The 20,478-nt window shown below is 36.1% G+C and overlaps 1 protein-coding gene across 1 annotated transcript in view; it reads left to right on the top strand.

Moving 5' to 3' along the window:
• The first annotated feature begins 800 nt into the window (after window positions 1-800).
• LOC149557331 (sodium/hydrogen exchanger 4-like) overlaps window positions 801-20,478 on the top strand; it is a 162,100-nt gene continuing 142,422 nt past the window's right edge. The window contains exons 1-3 of the mRNA XM_089832004.1: window positions 801-1,322; window positions 14,842-14,960; window positions 15,139-15,236. Of these exons, the coding sequence (XP_089688130.1) occupies window positions 1,131-1,322; window positions 14,842-14,960; window positions 15,139-15,236 (409 nt within the window). The 5' untranslated portion in view covers window positions 801-1,130. The remainder of the gene's footprint in view (window positions 1,323-14,841; window positions 14,961-15,138; window positions 15,237-20,478) is intronic.

Below are 20,478 nucleotides of genomic sequence, written 5' to 3'. Positions count from 1 at the left end.
CTTCCTTGGACCGAAGGTCATGAATACAATCTCCAAAGTTTGCCAGTAAATTAGGAACATGCGATCAACAATCACCAAAATGGCTCTAACTCCAAAATTATAACTCCAAACTCTATGTGCACTTAGAACAAGGTTGTCCAATATATCCCAAATACGTCCCCAATCGCACAAACCATAACTACATAAATTTAAGCACAAAGACCCTGCATACACATCATACACATCAGATGCTCAAGTCTTTGACATGTTGGATAAATTCTATATTAATATTTTAAGGAGAAGGACAAAGCTGAAAAAATGTCTCATCCTATATATTGTTGTATATTCTACATTTCACTATAAGTACATTGACTCATATTTAACTAATTATCCAACTCTTCGAACTCTTTTTTATCCAAAATACTAATATATTAGTTTTCAATTGACAATAATATAATATAACCACCTACCCTCAACTCACATCGTGCGAAGATTCCCTTCGATGTACACTCTAATTTGAGTGGGGATCTGATGAGCCATGGACATGTACGGTCCTTTTAAATTTTAAAATTTAAAATTTGTAATTTTAGAAAGTTCCTCTGCCACTTCTCTTTATATTGCAGCTTCCCGACCATTAATACAATAGCATAACTTTAGCCTTGGGTGTATAATGATAGAAGAGTGTAGGTGATAATGACTGGGAGGTCCACTGGCTGCGCCGGTAATTCCTTCAATCATGCTCGGCCGTACGGAACACGAACCTGACGCTTGTCGGTGAAGTGACAGTTGTCAAGTGTCTTCTCACACTACAGCAGCTAGTGAAATCATATGAACTCGCAGTTTTTCTTTCTGCTGGCATATTGTTTAAAGCACGCAGGCTTTGAGGTCTTGAGTTCAAATCTCGTACCCAAATCTTTTGACTGTTCTCCTAGTATCATTCTGTCTACAGTAATGCTTTGACGCTTTATCAAACCAGCAACGAACGGAAACGTCAAATCTCCACTAATGTCATCTTTAAAGAGTGCATGAAATTCAGACATTGCGCTTCATGTTGAAAACTCGACCGGATACGCGCTTAATTCCTCTTCCACATCTATAATTCATGGTAAAGACAGGTCTTTTGAGGAACAGATTTTGTAAAGTTAGCGAAGATGGTGACAATTGATAGTGGAGCGTTCGAATCACTTGTGGCAAAGTCGGGGCTTTTGAACGAGACAGGAGACGGCCATCTCCGAGTGGTAGCTTTTTCAATATTTGTTACGGTGCTATGCTTGTGCATAGTGGTTGGACACTTGCTTGAGGAGAATCGATGGGCTAACGAGTCTATCACTGCGCTAGTTATTGTTAGTATAAGTACCATTCATTTATTTAATTTGCAATCGCTGTTATTAGGAACGCAAAATTACTTTAAATTAGATTGAAGTTGATTTATGTTTTTCAAATTTGACGAAAGATGTATCTAAACTGTGAAAATGAATATGACTTGCGAATGCTTTTATCTTTGTGTAGATTTAAGGTCTGTTCATGGTACTTAACCATTAAAAGGAGAACGAGTACTGTGTAGGTTAAGCAATAATAGAATTGATCTAGTTAATAATTTCTCGTATTGATCTTTTTTAGCACTTTGGAATCAACGTGTTCGAGCAGGTTGATGGATGGTGGAATATCTGCAGCGACGATGGTCAGATGTTGTGATAAATAATAGGTTTTGAAGGGTTTTAAGGAGAGTATATTTATAACTGACATTAGAAGTCTGGAAATTAAAACTTTTAATAACGTGCACAAGATCACGCAGTTTATGTGACCAAAGAATGAAATAATTTCCTTTATTCTGGTAGTTGTTGTTTCGGTTATGTCTAACTGGTAGCCGATTTCTGTCTCCGACTGTTTGCTATAAGCTAGTCTCTACCCTTCAAGAGGAGTGATTGATCTGGATATTCATGTAAGCTGGACACCACGACGTAGTACCATTCCATATTGAATAGCCCACAGTGCAAAAACAGCACATCTTATCTGCCAAATCTTTTTCGGGCATTGTGCACCTTTAGTTTTCTGCTTTTATGGTTACATGTGGTATGGAATTCGCTAACATGATGTTCTCCCATTCTCTCAAGCTGCCTTGTCCACATGGTTGCCTAGACCTTTTACCTCACATCTTTTGATTCTCCCATTGGTGTTTGGACATGCTAATGTTCCATTTACTTATGAACTTGATATTTTGGTTTACTCATTTCTTTTTTCTGCTTAACTTTTCTTCCACTGCTGTTTTGGGCCAACAATTTTAGACTTCATGTTCTCTCTCTCTCTCTCTCTCTCTCTCTCTCTCTCTCTCCCTCTTTTTAATCGATAATGGGCCATAGCCGGTATATTTTTATTGCCTTATAAACCTTCATGTTCTCTATTCTGCTTAGATGACTAAATAATTTATTTCAGATGATAACCAAGTCAAATTTGATTCTATCAACGATCCTTTTCATGGGTAAGGTCTACAGTTGGTTGAGTATGGAGTTCTTCCTTGTTTAGGACATGTGGTAGACATGGTAGACATGATCATTGATCATTGCTTTTCAGAAAGAGTGGCATCTACATGGGAAGAACAAGTTGCAGATGAGCCTTGAGATTCCAAACCATTGTTTTTGGGAAGTGATTGATTGGCATGATGGCGTGATAGCTTGGGATTTGGGCATTAATATGTTTGATGATTGGTGTCAGTGGGATCCTGATGACAGGTAATCTAAAACTTCAACTACCAATCTACAAAATTGTAATATTATCCTCCAAACAGTAAAGCATATAATCAATAGTAACAAATAAAAGATAACAATAGTAAACCTCCACACAATCATCACACATAACACATCGATTTTGGTATTGTGGAAACCCTTGTTAGAGGGTGAAAACCATGGCGGGGATGATACCCACAAGCTTATTACCATAGTAAATGAGTTGCCCTGTTAGGAGCATACAATTACCCTTTTTAAGGGTTCACCTTGTTAGAAGTACAAACAGGTAATTTAAAACTTCAACCACCAATTTCCAAAACTGAAATATTATCCTCCAAATAGTAAAACATATATTCGATGATAACAAATAAAAGATAACAATAGTAAACCACCACGCAATCATCACACATAACACATTGATTTTGATATTGCGAAAACCCTTGTTGGAGAGTGAAAATCATGGTAGGCATGACACCCATAAGTTCATTACTGCAGTAAATGAGTTTCCTTGTTAGGAGCATACAATTACCCTTTCTAAGGGTTCACTCTGTTAGGAGTGATTTGTACCTAGTTAGAAGTACAAACAAATCTGCTAGGATCTACCTTGTTAAAGGATTTCAACTACTCTCTTAAGAGCTTATTTGGTTAATGGATTTACAACTAGAACCTGCTAGGGTTCACTCGATTCAATGATTTGTCTGTTGTAATTGTTAGGAAACAACTAAATCATTGATCTGGATATGATGCTCCTTGCTTGTCAAATCCAATTAGTTCTTTTCTCTTCTGCAACCGTTCTCTGCTCTTCTCTGATCTATATCTTGATCACAACCTTCATACACTTTGCAATCTTCTCTTTTCACTCTATATTTTCCTTATTACAAAATTTTCTTTAAGAACTGTTTGGCTAGGAAATTTTTTGCCTCTTAATCTTGACCATTCATTCAAACCATAAGCTTTCCACTAAATCTCCTTAATCATTTCACATATCTCAAAATCTCAATATGATTTATCCTTTGCTGGCCTTCAACTGGATTTCCTTGTTGATTACTTAGAATGGTCAAAATGTATTAGCTTTCCCAATGCATTGCTTTAGTATTTCCATATGCTGATCCAATGATCCAAGTGACATCAACTCAACATCTCATAACCTTCACATCGAATAGGATTGCTCATGCTATGCCTTTCAATGATCTCGATTCTTCTTACTATCTTCAATTGTTCTTCCTTTGCTTGACATCTGGGATAATTCAAACTGTTTACACCCGTCAACCAATTAGATTGTGGTCGTAAATATGCAATGGGATAATCACTTGGACTACGTACATGTGATCGCATCTCTTGATTCCACTTCTAGCTCGATTTCTATGAAGGTGCTATGTAAATTATCAGTTGCTCTGTTGAAGTCAATGACATATGCTTATTCACCGACCATATCCTATCTTCATTATACCTTCACCGATCATGTTCTTTCCTTCACCGATCATGTGCACTGCCATAGTTGCCATTAATGACAGCCATATATCTTCATATTGCCAACAATCTCACCCTTTGGAATTGATTGAAAAACACATTAATCCAAACAAACTATGCTGCTCTTCCTTTTTTTGAAAAACACATTAATCCAAACAAACTATGCTGCTCTTCCTTTTTCAGATGTACTCCCGTAGCTCATTATCTTTCTTCTCTTCCACTTTTGTAAAGAGCCCAAGCTGGCTCTACTAACAATGCTGATGTAATGCAGAGGTATTTTCCTTTGCTTTTGTGTTTTCTCGTTTTTAAATTTTTTTCTTGTATATGTAGTCTTTTGAGTTTTTGCAAATATGAAGAGATAAATAATAAATGCTGAAATGGTATATAACAGTTTGCTCTAATTATGCCAAATTCAAAAATGGAAACCAATAAATTACAATTATCAAATTATGCGACAACAATATTGCAAGTACAAATTTAATGAGGAACCTAGTAATCAATGATGCAATTCCAATTTCTTAACCCACTCGATCAGCTCTAATGAATTCACTTCTAACTGCCACCTTGACACCTCTTTCTTCCTCATATACGACTGCTAAAGGTATTGCTGGTGGTGGCTCCAACCCTCACGTCCAAACAAGAAACACAAGCAGCCAAATGACATCTATTCTAGTCAATATGGAGGCTCTGATTTGTAGTTAAAGGCCGCCTGTTTCAGGTGATCAGTAGCTGCCAAAAATGTGCATAACAGTCCCATGTGAACAGTCCAAAAAGATGCCCAGATTGCAGGCACACTGGGCAGTGGTTAGATGCCTGCTATGATATTAAATTCTCCAGCTTCGAGCAAGGTGATTGCCTGATATACAATGCCCAAACACATGAAATTCTCAGCGTCCAAATTGGATAATGATTGGCATCTAGATGTAGCAGATTTTCCAACACCAATTGTTCTAATACAAATTGCTTCAAATGGCAGAATTATAAATGGCAGATATCAGAGTTAAAGCTCCAGTTTCCTCAGCATGAATTTGCCCAAGTTCAGATAATGGCCAATACTCCAGCAACAGCTATTAAGGAGCATTCAGAAGTCCAAAATTCTCAGCTATCAACCAGTCCTCAACCACAGTGAATACATTATGAGAAGTCGCAACAATTTCTCAGAACTCAATTACCAATTCCACTATACTTCAACAGTGGATTGATGCACAACTCAATCTTCATAAACCTCAGATCAAACCCTTATACCTTAGCAAAGGAATTGAAATCACCAAACTTAGAAACCCTCACAAAAGACAAGAAAGAAAAGAGACAATTAGATCCTTTTCCTCTCAAATGGAGTCATATTTATAACACAAATTGGCACTTAGCTTCTTCTTCACATTTTTAACTTAAGAAGCTTCATCTTCACAATTTCATTTTACAACACTTAATAACAAAAAGTGCCTTTATAATAATGAAGCCTCATTAATTATTTAATAAATATAAACCCATCAATTAAATACCTCCATCCAATGTAGATGATGACCAACTGCCAGTGCCACCAGTTGCATTGCCAATGATGGCAACTACCCACAATAGACTTACTAAAAATAGCAAATCCACAACTGAGACCCTCAAATCTCACTATCAGCCCACGAGGGTTGTGATGATGAGCTGACCTAGCCAATTGTAGCAACCTGCTATAAATAGGGACAATATGGTCCTCCCTTCCCGAGATTGTTTGACCTCAAGTAATCCAACAACACACTAAACTCTAAGCTCCACCTAGATCCCATAGGAAGAAGCACATGATATCTCCATCATCACTGATCCAACTGCATAACAATAACATCATCAGGACCAACAACATAATTGGTAATATAGCACCCAATACTTGTAATGATGATGTAGAAGCCAAAGTATCACTAGAAGATAACTCTGTAGGAGGTCAACATACTCTTCTTCACTGTATCAACCCAACCATCTTGCCAAAAATCCAACTTAGGCACATACAAACTTTGCATCGGATGCAAGTCCTGAACATGTGGGTCGGATATGAGACTGTAAATACTAATCACCGTACACTCTACTGCCACTTTGGTCATCCCCATCAAAATCCTCAGTCTGTTGTGATGACTCCGCCTCAACCTACATACCATGATTCATTGCTATCTTCAACCTTAATGCTCAAGTATGACCTTTAGAGAAAGGTCCATTGCACCAAAAGCAAAGATGCCTCCTCCTCAGGTCCTCTCGAGAAGCATCATCAATCTTTCCAGCTGATTTCCCCTTGTCCTCGGTAATTGGTGGGTGCTCCTGATCAATAGGCAAAGGGCCAGAAGACTTTAAAGAAAACTTGCCTCAAGAAGATGCCTCAAGATCTCTCACTTTCCTTATAGCCTCCTAAAGTGTAGATCGATCCAATGACTTAAGCCATCCACGAAGAGGCTCAACCAACCCCTCCATAAGCAACATCACTCATTCCACTTAGATATGTCATAAGCCATCACTGAGAGCTTCTAGAGCTCACCGATAAGAGCCTCTAAGCTACTAGTCTGCCTCAACTGAGCTAACTTTGAAATACACCTCTAGATCCTTCCTATCAAATGTCTCTATCAAACGCTCCATAGACTCTTGATAGGAAGTAATTTGATCATTACGCAAGGAGACCAACCCATGGTACCACCAATCATGGGCTACTCTGTCCAGATACAGTACACCAAATCTGATGGTGTCCTCCTCAATCATCAGACACAAAGCCAAGTGTCAAGCTTATGGACCCAAGCTCAAGCTGTCACTCTACCACTACCGTCGAAGTGCTCCAATGTCATCTTATTGGCTACCTCACATAAACTAGTTTGTTGCAGCCTTTGTCTCTTAGGTGTAGGCCTTCCTCTAGAATACTCGGCCTTTGTCTCTTAGGTGTAGGCCTTCCTCTAGAATACTCTTTTTCCTATATTTGGAATTTATCAAAATTTAGGTACTGGTTGATTCCTACAATAGATCGTCCCACTTTGCAAAGTGTACCGCTACGTGACTTGCAAAGAGTGCAGCCTTAGTCTCAGTACTAATCACATCAGCGAAAGGTCACAAGAATGTGGGTCGTTGTGGCCTATTAAATGTGCCAGTATGAGTTGTCTTGTCAACTCTGTCAGCTATCCTAACTGGGTCCTCTGCTCTAATCCTATCGCCATCTTTGAAATTGTCATCAATTCAGGACCTTTGAGAATTGACAGAAGCATCTTGAGCTCCTCATTCTTGACTTTGATTTCTAGGGAGTGCAATCCGTTGTAGTGTGCTAGAAAGTTGCTGCAACACCTTGACAACATAGTGTTGACCATGCACAAGGTCTTGTAATGTCACCTGGGCCTCTCTATCCACCTCGAAACCAGTGCCAACATCTCTAAAATCGGTATTAGCTGCACCACCTAGACTACCATCACCTTTGTCATCCATAGTAACAATCTGAATATTGGGTTCTCCATCCATAGGAGAAGTGTGACCTTTGTGGGTATAATTTCTACGCAGAACAAAGTTCCCAGACTTGGACCTATCTTTGACTCAGCAAGGGCAATTCGACTTGTGACCCGACTCAGACTTGGTTATAACTCGCCAAAGTGACAAAACCCTTTAAATCTAGAGATATATTTGAATTTAAAGAACGTTCCATGCACCCATTATTGAATAAAGCTTAAAGACACAATAACATCATGAAGTAGAAGGTCATTTGATCACATACATAAACATACATTGATTACGTAAGCACAAAGGTACATTGTAGCTAAAGGAAATATAAAACATAGATATATAAAATTCAAAATTTTTACATATTGTCAAATCAAAATGTATGTCAAATCCATGAAATTCATCACATCAGGAGTTATCATCAAATGTTCCAAATGTCAAGTCTTAGATACTCATCCTTAGCCTTAGAGTAAGGCGCCTAAGGTAGGTCTTGGATGATAGATTAGCCATAGTCTCTATCTGTGAGGGGCCACCAGGATCAATTGTAGCTCTGTGCTCCTCCATAGTTACCGCCTTGGCTTGTCTGTCCACCTGGTCTATCAAATCTATGTCTTCATCATCGAAGACATGATCAGTAGCTTCAGTAACCCACTCAGACTGTGGATCAACCTCCTCTAGAGTAATGAGAGAGGTGTCACTATCCAAAATCTCTCTGGTCCTCTCTGGTCCTAAGGCGTAGGTTGTAATGCACAAAGACTAGATTAATCATCCTCTCCATAGACAACCTATTATGCCTCTTCGAGTGGATGTGCTCGAACATGCTTCAATTGTGTTCACATCGAGAAGCGCTACATGGCTGATTCAATATGCGGATGGCGATTTTTTGAAGGTTTTTCATGGAAGGCCCAAACATTTACAACCATCTATCTAAAAAAAGAAAAAGAAAAAGAATAGATTAGTCTCCTTTCCACCTTTAAAGCTAGAACCTAGATAACAAAATAAAAATGCATAAGTAGCAATTTTGACTTGGTTGCAATTTTGTATGACCTTTGCATATTTGGCCTCCAAAAATGGGCCCTAATGAATTATTATAGGCATCCATCTCAAGAAATGTATCTGTGGCACTAGTGCCCGCCATCTTCCCTATCACAGTATATAGGCCACTAAGAACCTCCTCATCTGCCCTAAAATCATCGCAGAAACGAAATGTCAAATTGAGGTAATAGACTGTTGCATGGATGGGTCTATGAAGCTGATTTTGTGATCTCCTATCAATTATGTTTCACATGGGGCCATACTTCTCCTCAACTCCTCTATATTTGGCTCTAATGGCTTCCTTGGCCCTATCCATGCCCTTATATATGTAGCCCATAGTGGGCTTCTCCCCGTCAGCAAGTCATAAGAGGACTACAAGGGGCTCAATGACCTACAAAACATTAAACCAAAAATCAATTGAGTGGATCATTAAAATTCAAAACTTTGCGAAGTTGCAAAATCAAAATAAAACAAAAGTATGTGTAAAATAATTAATTTATAAATTATAACTTTAAATTTATTAATTATCTCCAAAATCTCCTTATAAGGGTCTAAAAAACATTCTTCATCAAAAATAATTTTTGCCACATCTATCTCTGCAGGGGCGGTAGCATAGGATGAGGAAGTCCACTTTGGACCAACAAACATGCACCTCAATTTTAACCTTGAATCCAGCAAGGATTTTAGTGTGATAAAATTTCAAGCAAATCTTGTAATACTGGAACAAGCCAACTCCTTTTTCACGGTGTAATCCCACATAATGTTGAGGACCAATGCATGATTATAGATGAACTTTCAAATATTGTTGACCTTATCAACACATGATTTGACCCATTCAAGTTTGCCAATATCCTCTAACATGAGGTCAAGGCAATGGGTTGCACATGGAGTCCAAAAGATTTTTGGGTGCCTCTCCATCAATAGTTTTCCTGCAGCAATTTAAAATTAATTAGTAAAAATTTATATGAAGAAAATTTTAAAAACTAAAATAAAAAATTTACAAACTTAAAATTTTACCTGCAACAACATAATTAGCTGCATTATCAGTTACTACCTGCACAACACTCTTTGCCCCCACCTCTTTTATCACCTCCTCAATAGCCTCACATAAGTATGTTACATTTTTGACATGTGAGGAAGCATCTATAGACTTAAAAAACATGGTGGATCCTAAAAGTGAAAACAAAACAAAATAATTATCATAAACCAATCAATAAATCAAAATTTTAAATTTAAACAAATCAAGATGATCAATTACCTCCATAGGAAACAAGAAAATTTATGAGTCCTATCATCTGTCATAATGGTGCAACCCTTTTGGCTCCAAGTCTTTCTATGGTCCTCCAACTCAAGTTTCATTTCCTCAACCATTTCTAGTAAAAGGGGGCACTCAACTCAGTCTCGGTGGGTGCTGTAAACCTTGGGCCACAGATGGCAATTGCATCAATCATGCCCTGCCAATAAGGAGTCCTGTCGCATATATAGAAATATTTAAGGTAGTAAATTTCAACATCAAGTTATAATTGTAAAATTTATTTTCAAATTTTAATTTAAAAGTAAAAATTAAAACAATCAAATATAAATTAAATATCTCCGTAATAAATGGAATGTTGCAGAAATGCCTAAACTAGCTAATTGATCTTCTTCTAAAAGCATGGATCTCCTTGAACCAACCCATGCTCTCAAGGGAGGATAGTGCACCAGTAATGGTACATGGTCCAAAATAATTGTCTAACCTAGAAGTAGAAGTAGTTTTTCTGTTACTCTAGGATGAAAGGTAATGCTAGTACCACTATCAAGGGCAGAGCCACTAGCAGGGTTAGGAATAGATGTAGGAGCATACATTAGTTCAAACACTTGCCAATCAAAATATTCAGAAGTATTCACTAATTTCCATAGTGGCGTTAATTAAAACACTTTGCATACAATCACCAGACTTTAGCAAGTTGCTGTTCAATGTTGAGTTGCATACTTCATTGTTGAAGGGCTGTAGCAAACACATATGTTTCCAGATTTTTACCAGCAATGCATTCATAGTAATAATCTTACCTGTTTCAGATATTTACGCATATAAAATCAGAGAAGCTCAATATTTCAATGATGGCAAATATAAAATATTTTCAGGTTTCAAATAAGACCATTAAAATAAAGCAAGCCTTCATTACAGCTCGTAGATAATCATAAAGGCTTAAACAATGGGTGACAATATTTGCACCTAGTAATTTGATTTATGACTAGATTTTTGCAACTTGAATCTATCTTTCCAGAAGGGATGAATTATCAGAAGTTCTATTGCCACACACACATGTTGCTATGTCTTCCTTGCTGCGAACAAAATTTCTATCTAGGCTCACAAACCCAAACTTGTGCCTCATTGGCATTCCAAGTGATGGCGTCTCAGTCTGAAGGGAGGGCATACACACTTCCAGCCTGGAATATAATTTCCTTTATTTGATTCAAAACTTCAACAAATAGACCGAGTAGCAAACTCTGAAGATGAGTTGACCTCTCATGGAAGATTGGGGTTACATCCAAACTTCAAATTTCCAAGGGTTTCGTCCTCGGAAAGGCAGTGGCTGTAAGCTCAACAACTTGGAGAAGATAGTGTGAATAAGATAGTCCCATAACATACCCTAGGTGAAGTACAAGCTCTCCTTATAAAGTCACCTCAAGCGGTTGATGATTTTCCACTTATGAATGTGGAATAAATCCTCACTTTACTTTTATAATGTTATTTTATAACATTAAGTAACATAATAATATTGAACCTCTTTGTATTAAATATTCTATTTTCTCCATCTATCCACAAATAACTAACATGATCAGCTGATCATCCTTTTTGACATTCAATTAGCCTATTGAGATGAGGAAAATAGGCTTAACCAATTTCCTCAAGTGTTTACTTCAGAAGGGGACATTATGCTCAATATATAATTAAATCTAATATTTTCCATCTCTAAGTTTTGTCTATCCTCTTTATTGGTGATTTATATTCAATTTTGACACAACAATAAAGCTTGATGCTTGGAAAAATAGTTTTGTCTTCTCAAGGAAATTTAACAAAATTGGTAAAATAAACCTCACCAAAGAAAAAGAACACTTCTTAATGACTTTTTACGTCACTTTTTGTGATTGGCCTATGGGTGTGCTTGGATGGGCTCCGGATATGCATTGGATGCTGCACTGGACACACTTCGAATGTGCCATGGTTGCCCATGGATGCACTCCAGATGCACTTGGTGCGCATCTGGGTGCATCCATAGTCCTGGACGCACATGTAGGACACACTCGGATTGCATCTAGAGGGGACATCCAGACCACCTTGCATCTGGAGCCATTTCACACCTCTAGGATGCAAATCAGGTAACTAAGTTTTTCTTTACGAGTAGAATACAGAAAACATTCACACTTTGATACAAACTCATTAATACATTGTACATCTCATTTTTTGTTTCTTCCCTATGATAATGAGATATTAGACAATCCTTCACTGAATCTACAATGACATGCTTCACGTTATGTTTGGCCAACCAAACAAGATTGGTAGGAGATACAATCTTTAGTTTGAACAGAACACCACAGATCAACTTCATCTAGAACTAGAAGCATTCTCAATCTGCACTTTCAAGGTGTAAAGTTGCAAGCACCCTGTAGGTTGTTTTTACTGACACCAAGACTAATTATGACTAAGTTTTGAAGCATGTCAAAACTAGACAGATCAGTCAGGACAAATTCAGATCAGCTGCCTATGACAGCTCTAGATCAACGCCAACTATTGAAGCACTAAACAGGTCCAAATCACTTCAATGGTTGAAGAAGGGCCACTAATATCCTCTGAAAACTCCCTCACATAGGAAGCAGTATGTTTCATTCATGAATGTGGAGGATTTCAGTCAATTATATCTGATAACATGCTAAGTTGCACACTGTGGTAGACAGATTCTGCATTTAGAAAATAAATTATAATCCTAGCTACAAATTGAAACTTCAAAGTTCAATCAAAACAACACATCTAAGTACAATAACCTACAAACAACAAACAAAAAACTCTTAACAAATTGTCTATTGTTAAACTGAAATTGAATTTGACTCGAATACCATTTTCTTCTGCTAAGTTGTGCACCCAATATCTCTTTTATATACCAAGAGAATCTTATAGGATTTGCGCATATCCAACTTAGTTGTATCAACAGATTTATTATAATATTTGATACAAAAAATAATAATTGGCAGACCCAAAATTTTTACTCTTAGACTTGGGAAAAACTTGGCAAAAAACTCAGCAATTTAAAAAATTGCTTAAGTTATCTCAGAAAGACATTTGTTTTGGCAAAATTTAATGACAAACCATGTCCAATGAGAATATAAATGATTGCAAAATTATTTTCTATTAAGTTCAAATCATTTTAATACAAATGGAGTGCAATCGCATCCTTATGTGGAATCTTAATACAATGGTTAGCTGGAAACTATTACAAATCTACGATGATTGCCTTTGAAAATTAATATCATAATTTATAAATTGCATAAATAAATTTTACATCCTTCTCTTCCCTAGTCTAGTGAAAGCTTGGGGAGAGGCTCTATCGTTGCACTGTTGGAGCTCCTTGCTTGACTAGATCAATGACCAACTTTGATTTTTTGTCTGCCTTTCTTGTGCAAATGTGGAAGATGTTTTGTATTTTATAATAATAATGATGATCGAATCTTTGATATTTGTAGTATAATACTTCATTATTGATCAATGATTTTATGATAATGATAAAAATGATTGTGTAAGTTGTTGATTTCACTATCAAATTCGATCATTGTAATCAAATTTCTTATATGTGAAGAGATTCCAATAAGTAGTGGGAGTTTGGGAGTGGAGACCCCAGTGGGTTTGAGGGGCAGCATCCCTCATTGGGGTTTGTGGGCAATGTCCCTCTAAGAGTTCGTGGGTAGCACTCCTAATACATTTTCAATAGAAATATAGGGTGGGTTCGAGGGACAGTGCCCCTGCCAGCAAGCCCAAATTGAGGCCATTGTAACCACACAAAGCTTTGTGTAACCATTTTCACAGTTTTAACACTTTCACATTTTTGTTAAAAATGATTTCTTTTTAATTGTTGTAAGGAAATGTGAGGGGCACTCATGCATGTATAGGGCAGGCAGCATTGTAAATTTTTAACCTTTTTTTTCATTTTTTTCTCTGCTTTTTCCGTATTTTTTCATTTTAAATGTGTCTGGCAAGTGTTTTTGTTAAGTTCATCCAGATTTTGGTGAGTGGTCACTAGAAACACACTGATTTTGACTGGTGGGTAAACTCACAAGTAACTTGGCAAGGTAAAAAGTGGAAGGTAATTGCTGAGCTTACCAACTATGCGAAAAAATATTAAATTAGAAAGTTAAATAAAATAGAAGACAACTCACTTTATTCTAGAAACAAAAACAATTTATTGTTATGAATATCCTTCTAAATACTATGAAAAGTTTAGAAAAAATAGAAGAGTCTAGCGCTTAGTCAAAAAAAGAGAAAGAAAAACAGAACGCTAAAAGTTAAAGCTGCATTTAGTGCCCAGCTTTAGGACATAAACTCTAGAATAAAAAATAATCTCTTGCACTGCACCCAGCCGAGAGCAGAATCCAAGCAATAAGTTGGGAAAGATAACATAGTCCTAACAATGGGTTATGAGATGCATTTAAACACTACAAGCATACCATAAAAAATACAACTGTTCCCTGAAAAGAAGGGATTATCATGAGTTGTGCAATATATTGCTATCTAGTGACAGTATTTGACATGACAGCTTGATGTTGTTTATAGCTTTGGCTTATACAATTTAGAGGCGAACTATAAATGGATCATGCTCCTAAGCATTATAATTTTTAATGAGTTCCTCTTATTCTTGAATCTCTGCTAAACTCTAATATTGACAAACTAAGATAATGTGAAGCATTGTAAACTGAAAAATACAAAATGCAGCTGTGCCCTGAAGACAAATGCATCATCACATAATGCTAAATATTTGCCATTTTATGTGACCGGACATTTGCTTCATGCATTTTGATGTTATTCAAACGAATTTTAATTTCAAAACTTTTGAAGAATTATGTTGATGCATAGGAGGTTTCTTTGTTGCAATATATCATATTTGCATGGTGTGGAAATTTGATATTTGTTATTTGTTTTATTTTCTTCGTTGTGTAGGGAATTTGTAGTGGATTTGTGATTCTTCTGTTTAGCAAAGGCACAAATTCCCATATCTTAAGATTTGATGAAGATTTTTTTTTCTTATATCTTCTTCCACCAATAATCTTCAATGCTGGGTGAGTTGGAAAGGCTTCATTATTACTATTCTTTTTTATGCACTAGTTTGTTTTTTCAATGATGTAGGTAGGAAATTAAATGGCAAGAAATAGTGTACTGTATTCAGATTGTGTTAACTTTGCTCCTACTTTTCAGGTTTTCCTGATAGAATTTCCATATTTTGAATTATTTTAATAGGTTTCAAGTTAAAAAGAAGCAATTTTTCCGTAACTTCGCCGCTATCATGTTATTTGGAGTGGTGGGAGTGTTTATATCATTTGGCATCATCTCAGTTGGTAAGGCTTCTTTGCTACTTAATTTAATTGTTATACTAACAATTCGAGTTCCACTAATCTAATGAGAAGTAGCAGGATAATTTATCTTAGATTCTTAAGTACTAACTATTAAATCACAAAATAAAATGATAGATAAATTAGGCCATAGCTTGAATTCTTGAACTATTAAATTTTTATATTATAAATACCTATAAAGGGATTGGTGCAGAAATATGTTTATTTATGGTTGGTTGGTATCTCACTAGTCTTGTTAAATGGTCAAAAATTTGCTACAAAAAATGTTTGCATATGTTGTATGTAGAGTTTGATTTTTTAAAACTTTAATGAATAAACTTATTTACTTCCATTACCAAAAGGAGTTATTATGATAGTTGTTGCTTTTCAGTTGCTTCCATTTTTTCATCACCAAATCATGTTTAATGACACATAAAAAGTCATCCTTTATATAACCCGATCTCCGAGTGTAAATTCTTTTTGTCGTAACCATGGTGTTTGTGCTAGTAAATTGGCATCTTCTGATAGTCAAAATGATAGTTACAAGAATCAGACTTGGCACACTTGACAAGCTGATTTTTGACCTACTGTTGAATTTAGTGATCTGACTTGGGAAATTGAAAAAAACCGTGAAATATAGATATAAGAATTTAAAACTACTATCATGCATTCTACATAAAAATAAATAAATAAATAAAATATAAAAGTAAAAAAATCATAGGACAAACTTATCAAATAGAAGCTTCTTTGATCACAATAGACAAGTATAGACAAGTGTCTATTGATGTGATGAGTATTGAACTAGATTTCTAACTTAAAGAAACAAAACATATATAATATTACCAAGTGTTTTAGATGTACAAAAGTCATTGACTATGATATCCATGGCATAAAAGACAAAAATTGCAATGTGTAGTCATGAACTATGGTAGAGAAGAGTTTGTATCAATTAGCCCAACATTATCAGTTCTATGTGGAGTTGTGCACTTAGACAAGTCTGCATATGCAGCTACAATCTTAGGAGCATTATTTAGGATAAGGTTTGACTTAATAAATTTGAAGTGGAAATTAATTTAATTACTAGAAATTTCATTGCGAAAATTTGAAAGAAGACAAGCATGTCATTCTTCTATCCAACATGGCCCAAAAGGATTTTTTTTCTTTGTTTTCTAAAACTAGATCAGGGATTCAGAGGGAGTGCCCTTGGTGGGTTCAATAGGCAATGACCACAATGAAGTTGAAGGACATGCCTTTTCCATAATTTTATTTCCATTAACCTGTAATGTTCCCTAGCTAAGCACTTCAACATGGTGGACTGTTAGCATATTTGTTGGGATCCCATAGGCTAATGGGTTAAGGTGACAAGAGCCAATGGAGTTGAAGGACATGCCTTTTTCCATAATTTTATTGCCATTAATCTGTAATGTTCCCTTCCTAAGCATTTCAACATGGTGGACTGTTAGTATATTAATTGGGTTTCTGTAGGCTAATAGGTTAAGGTTATGAGATTCATAATGAGAGTTTGATCCAGAAGTCTTTAAATAAGCTCAAGCAGTTGAGATTCGCAGAATGATCTATTCTAGAGTTTTTTTGATCAAATTCCCATACTATTTTTATTAAGTATCAGGCTGGACACTGATTAGGTCAGTTGGCAATGTTTCTAATTTGGGAATGTCAGTGGATGCATTGGTTGTTAATATTTCAGGTTTATTGTTTTCTAGTGTATTTAATTTAAATATGTTATAAATTTAAATTAAATATTCAACTTGTTATTTAATTTAATTAACATTTGGCTATATGGACACCCAAGTTAAAATTAAAATTGCTAAGTATTTAATAATTTTTTTGGGGTGGGCATCAATATTTGGGAGACAGTGGGGTTTTTTAAATTAATTTAAAAAGTAACCACTTGGCTGGGCATGGGGTTTTGGGAGCTTACAAAAGATGGTTTTTGAGTGAATTCGTGTATGCTTGGTTTTGATATTTCACAAAGAGACTTGGTTGTTAAACTTATTCATCCTATGGCTTTGTGAGAATGAAAACCCTTGGGAGGAACATCCTTTACATTAGTGAGAGGTCTGATTTGGATGATTTATTGCTGGTGTCATTCAAAAACCACATCTTGGTTTCGTTATAGATTTGATGTGCTTAATTTGATTTACAAAATACTTAGGGCAGATTCAAGAGAGATTGTTTTGAGAAAATTGGGAGGGTTTTCAGAAGTTTTAAGAGCAGATTGTACACTCCTTGCTAGTAGTACCACTTCCATAGTTGGCTGTACTATAGGAGATTGACATGTTAGTTTTGGGCATTGGCAGCTAGGGTTTGAAGGATTTTTGTTGCTTATTTGAGGCATCCAGGTTTTCTTTCTTTAAAAACTCATTTAGCTTGACATTGGAGGCAAACTTGGAGTGTGGCATCCCAATTTAGGGCTCCCGGTTTGCTGGTTATTGGTGCCAAATCGATGATTTCAAAGTCATTTCTAGGGTATGTGTAATAAGTTGGTTTTAATGTAATTTCATCATCTGGGTATTTAAGGGTTTGAGGCTTTGAAGAAATTGTGTACTTTCAGTTTGAAATAAATCTGAAAATCTTTTTTGGTTGTGGGTGTTTCAAAAATATTACATTTTAAAGTGTATTTCTATTCTTTGTTTCTGCAATAAGTTTATCCGTTCATCTCAAACACATTCAAACAACAAAAAATACACACACACAAAAAACAAGTGTATGTTATAGTGGTATCAGAGCAGTGTATCCTGCTAAAATATTTAGTCCCAATATGCATAGTTTATTTAATATTTTTAATAATATTGCAAGAGATGGCATGGCTATGATTTCTAATAAGCTTCAGCAATAAGTAACTCCAAAATTTTATTAAGGTTACACCAAACTATAGTTAGGATGGGACCCCAAAAATCTGAAACACTATTCCATCATATACTGATTTGTAAACATAACACTACAACACCTTTAATAGATAGATTGCATAACCCATGTAAGCTATACAGCTCACCAGGTGCTGCCCATGAATAGTCTTCTCTGCTTCAATTGATTCACTCATTGTGTACAGATCAGTCTATGGAGAATGAAGCCACAGAACATCCGATCAGCAGCTGCACTCTTTTGATGCCCTCCAAATCAGTATTACATGGCTGTGTAAAGATTAAACAGGACGGCAGATTTTAAGTCACTGGTAATACAGACTCAGAAATGAATGACCTGGCAATGTGTGGCAATTCTCAGAATGCGGAATCTCAATGTCCCACACTGTATGAGCTGTAAGTATATGTTCATACTGTTAAATCTTCTTAAATCTGCAGGATTTAACCGTGTACAGCAGCTTCCATATGAGCCATCAACTAAGGAATATTAATAACTTCAATCTGAAGTATCTTGGCCAGCAAGAGCTAGGTGGCTGGAAATAATGACAGCAAAATATATCTTCAAACCCTTTCAAACAACTTCCCACCTATTATGTATTTCAAACTTCTTAATTTGATAATTATGAACTGTAAAGTATTATTTCAATACTTATAAGCAAGCTCCAAATGCATTTCCAAATATTGCTCAATGTTCCTCTTGACTGTGTCTTGCAATAGGGAAGATAATGTCATTCATGAGAGTTTTTGTCCTTACAAATTCTTGAAGAACTCTCCGATATTTCATAAGTCTCTTATTTCATCCAGCATGTCTGAAAGTGATGCAGGCAAAGGATGAATAACTAGGGCCAAAGACACACCCAACTATCCAAGCCACCCTGCAAGAGTTGACACAATGGAAGAAAACACGAGGAACAGCACCAAGGAAAGAGAAAACAAGGATATATTTATTGATTTATCAAATATTCAGCATACATGCCCAGCTATAAGGCCTTCTGGGTTACGGCCAATTACAAATGTACAACTTCTAGATCTCCAAATCAGCTTTTTAAATCCACATATCTCTTTTTCTTTTGAACTCTCCCCAAAAATCTGCCCTAACCCTAAACCTAAACACCCTACTTATACTTGCCAAAATGGCTTACGGATAATTCTAGAACATAGAGAAACCACAAGTCGGCCCTCATCAAATATAATTAACTATACCAAAATTAAATGTGAGCAAAGTCGGCCCAATTGGAACTAGGCAGAATGAACTAATTTGTAGGATTACAAAGAAACCCAGGATGCTCTTGCATCAGACAACCAGGGTTGGAAAAAAATGATTCTCCTGAATCATGCAAGTGTCACACCCTGAGTTGAATCCAACTCAAACTGAGAAATCCATGTAGCATCTTCAACTGGTCTATTTTTCTACTTCACCAAATATTCATAGTGATCTTTTCCTTCTGTGCTCTTACCAACTCTTTTATCCAATATCTATTCAACCTCCTCGATTTGCTTTTTAGGATAATCATCAGGTACAGCAATTTCATCCTCTGACTCATGATACTTATACAAATCAGCAATATTGAATATAGGAGATATATCCGTGTCATCAGGTAACTCAACTTCATAAGAATTACCACTATCAAACTTCTTCAAGATCTTACAAGGTCCAAATTTCTTCATCTTTAGTTTACTGTATGTTCTAGCTGGGAATCTTCCTTTCTTTAGATGAACCATCACCTCATCACTAACCTGAAAATCATGGTATCTTCTAGACTGATTAGCATTCTCTTTATACTTCTGATTACTTTGTTCCAATCTCAACTTCACTTCCTTATGCAAAGACTCTATAAAATCAGCAAATTATTCTCCTGCAGCGCTTCTCTTTTCTTCACCAACATCTCTCAAATCTGATATGCCTCTAGGATGCATTCTAGTAACAATCTCAAAAGGTGTCTTCCCTGTACTCCTATTCACAGAATTGTTATATGCAAATTCAGCTTGTGCCAATACCATCTCCTAATTACTTGGCTTATTTCCAACCAAACATCTTAACAAATTATCCAAGCTTCTATTCACAACCTCTGTCTGTCCATCTGTTTGTGGATGGAATGTAGAACTAAACTTCAACTCAGTACCCATCTTCTTCCACAAAGTCTTCCAAAAATATCCAACAAACTCACTGTCTTTGTCAGAAATAATACTTCTTGGTAATCCATGCAATCTCACAATTTCTTTAAAAAAAAGTTCAGCAACATGCTCAGCATCTGATGTCCTCTTACATGGTATAAAATGAGCCATCTTAGAAAATCTATCCACTACTACAAATATGGAATCATACCCTTTCATTGTCTTAGGCAATCCAAGAACAAAATCCATAC

Source organism: Cupressus sempervirens, chromosome 5 (genome assembly GCF_028749045.1).
Source record: "Cupressus sempervirens isolate cs-2001-9-10 chromosome 5, ASM2874904v1, whole genome shotgun sequence".
In the NCBI taxonomy this organism is placed as follows: Eukaryota; Viridiplantae; Streptophyta; class Pinopsida; order Cupressales; family Cupressaceae; genus Cupressus; species Cupressus sempervirens.
This window is presented reverse-complemented; position numbering and strand designations above follow the sequence as displayed.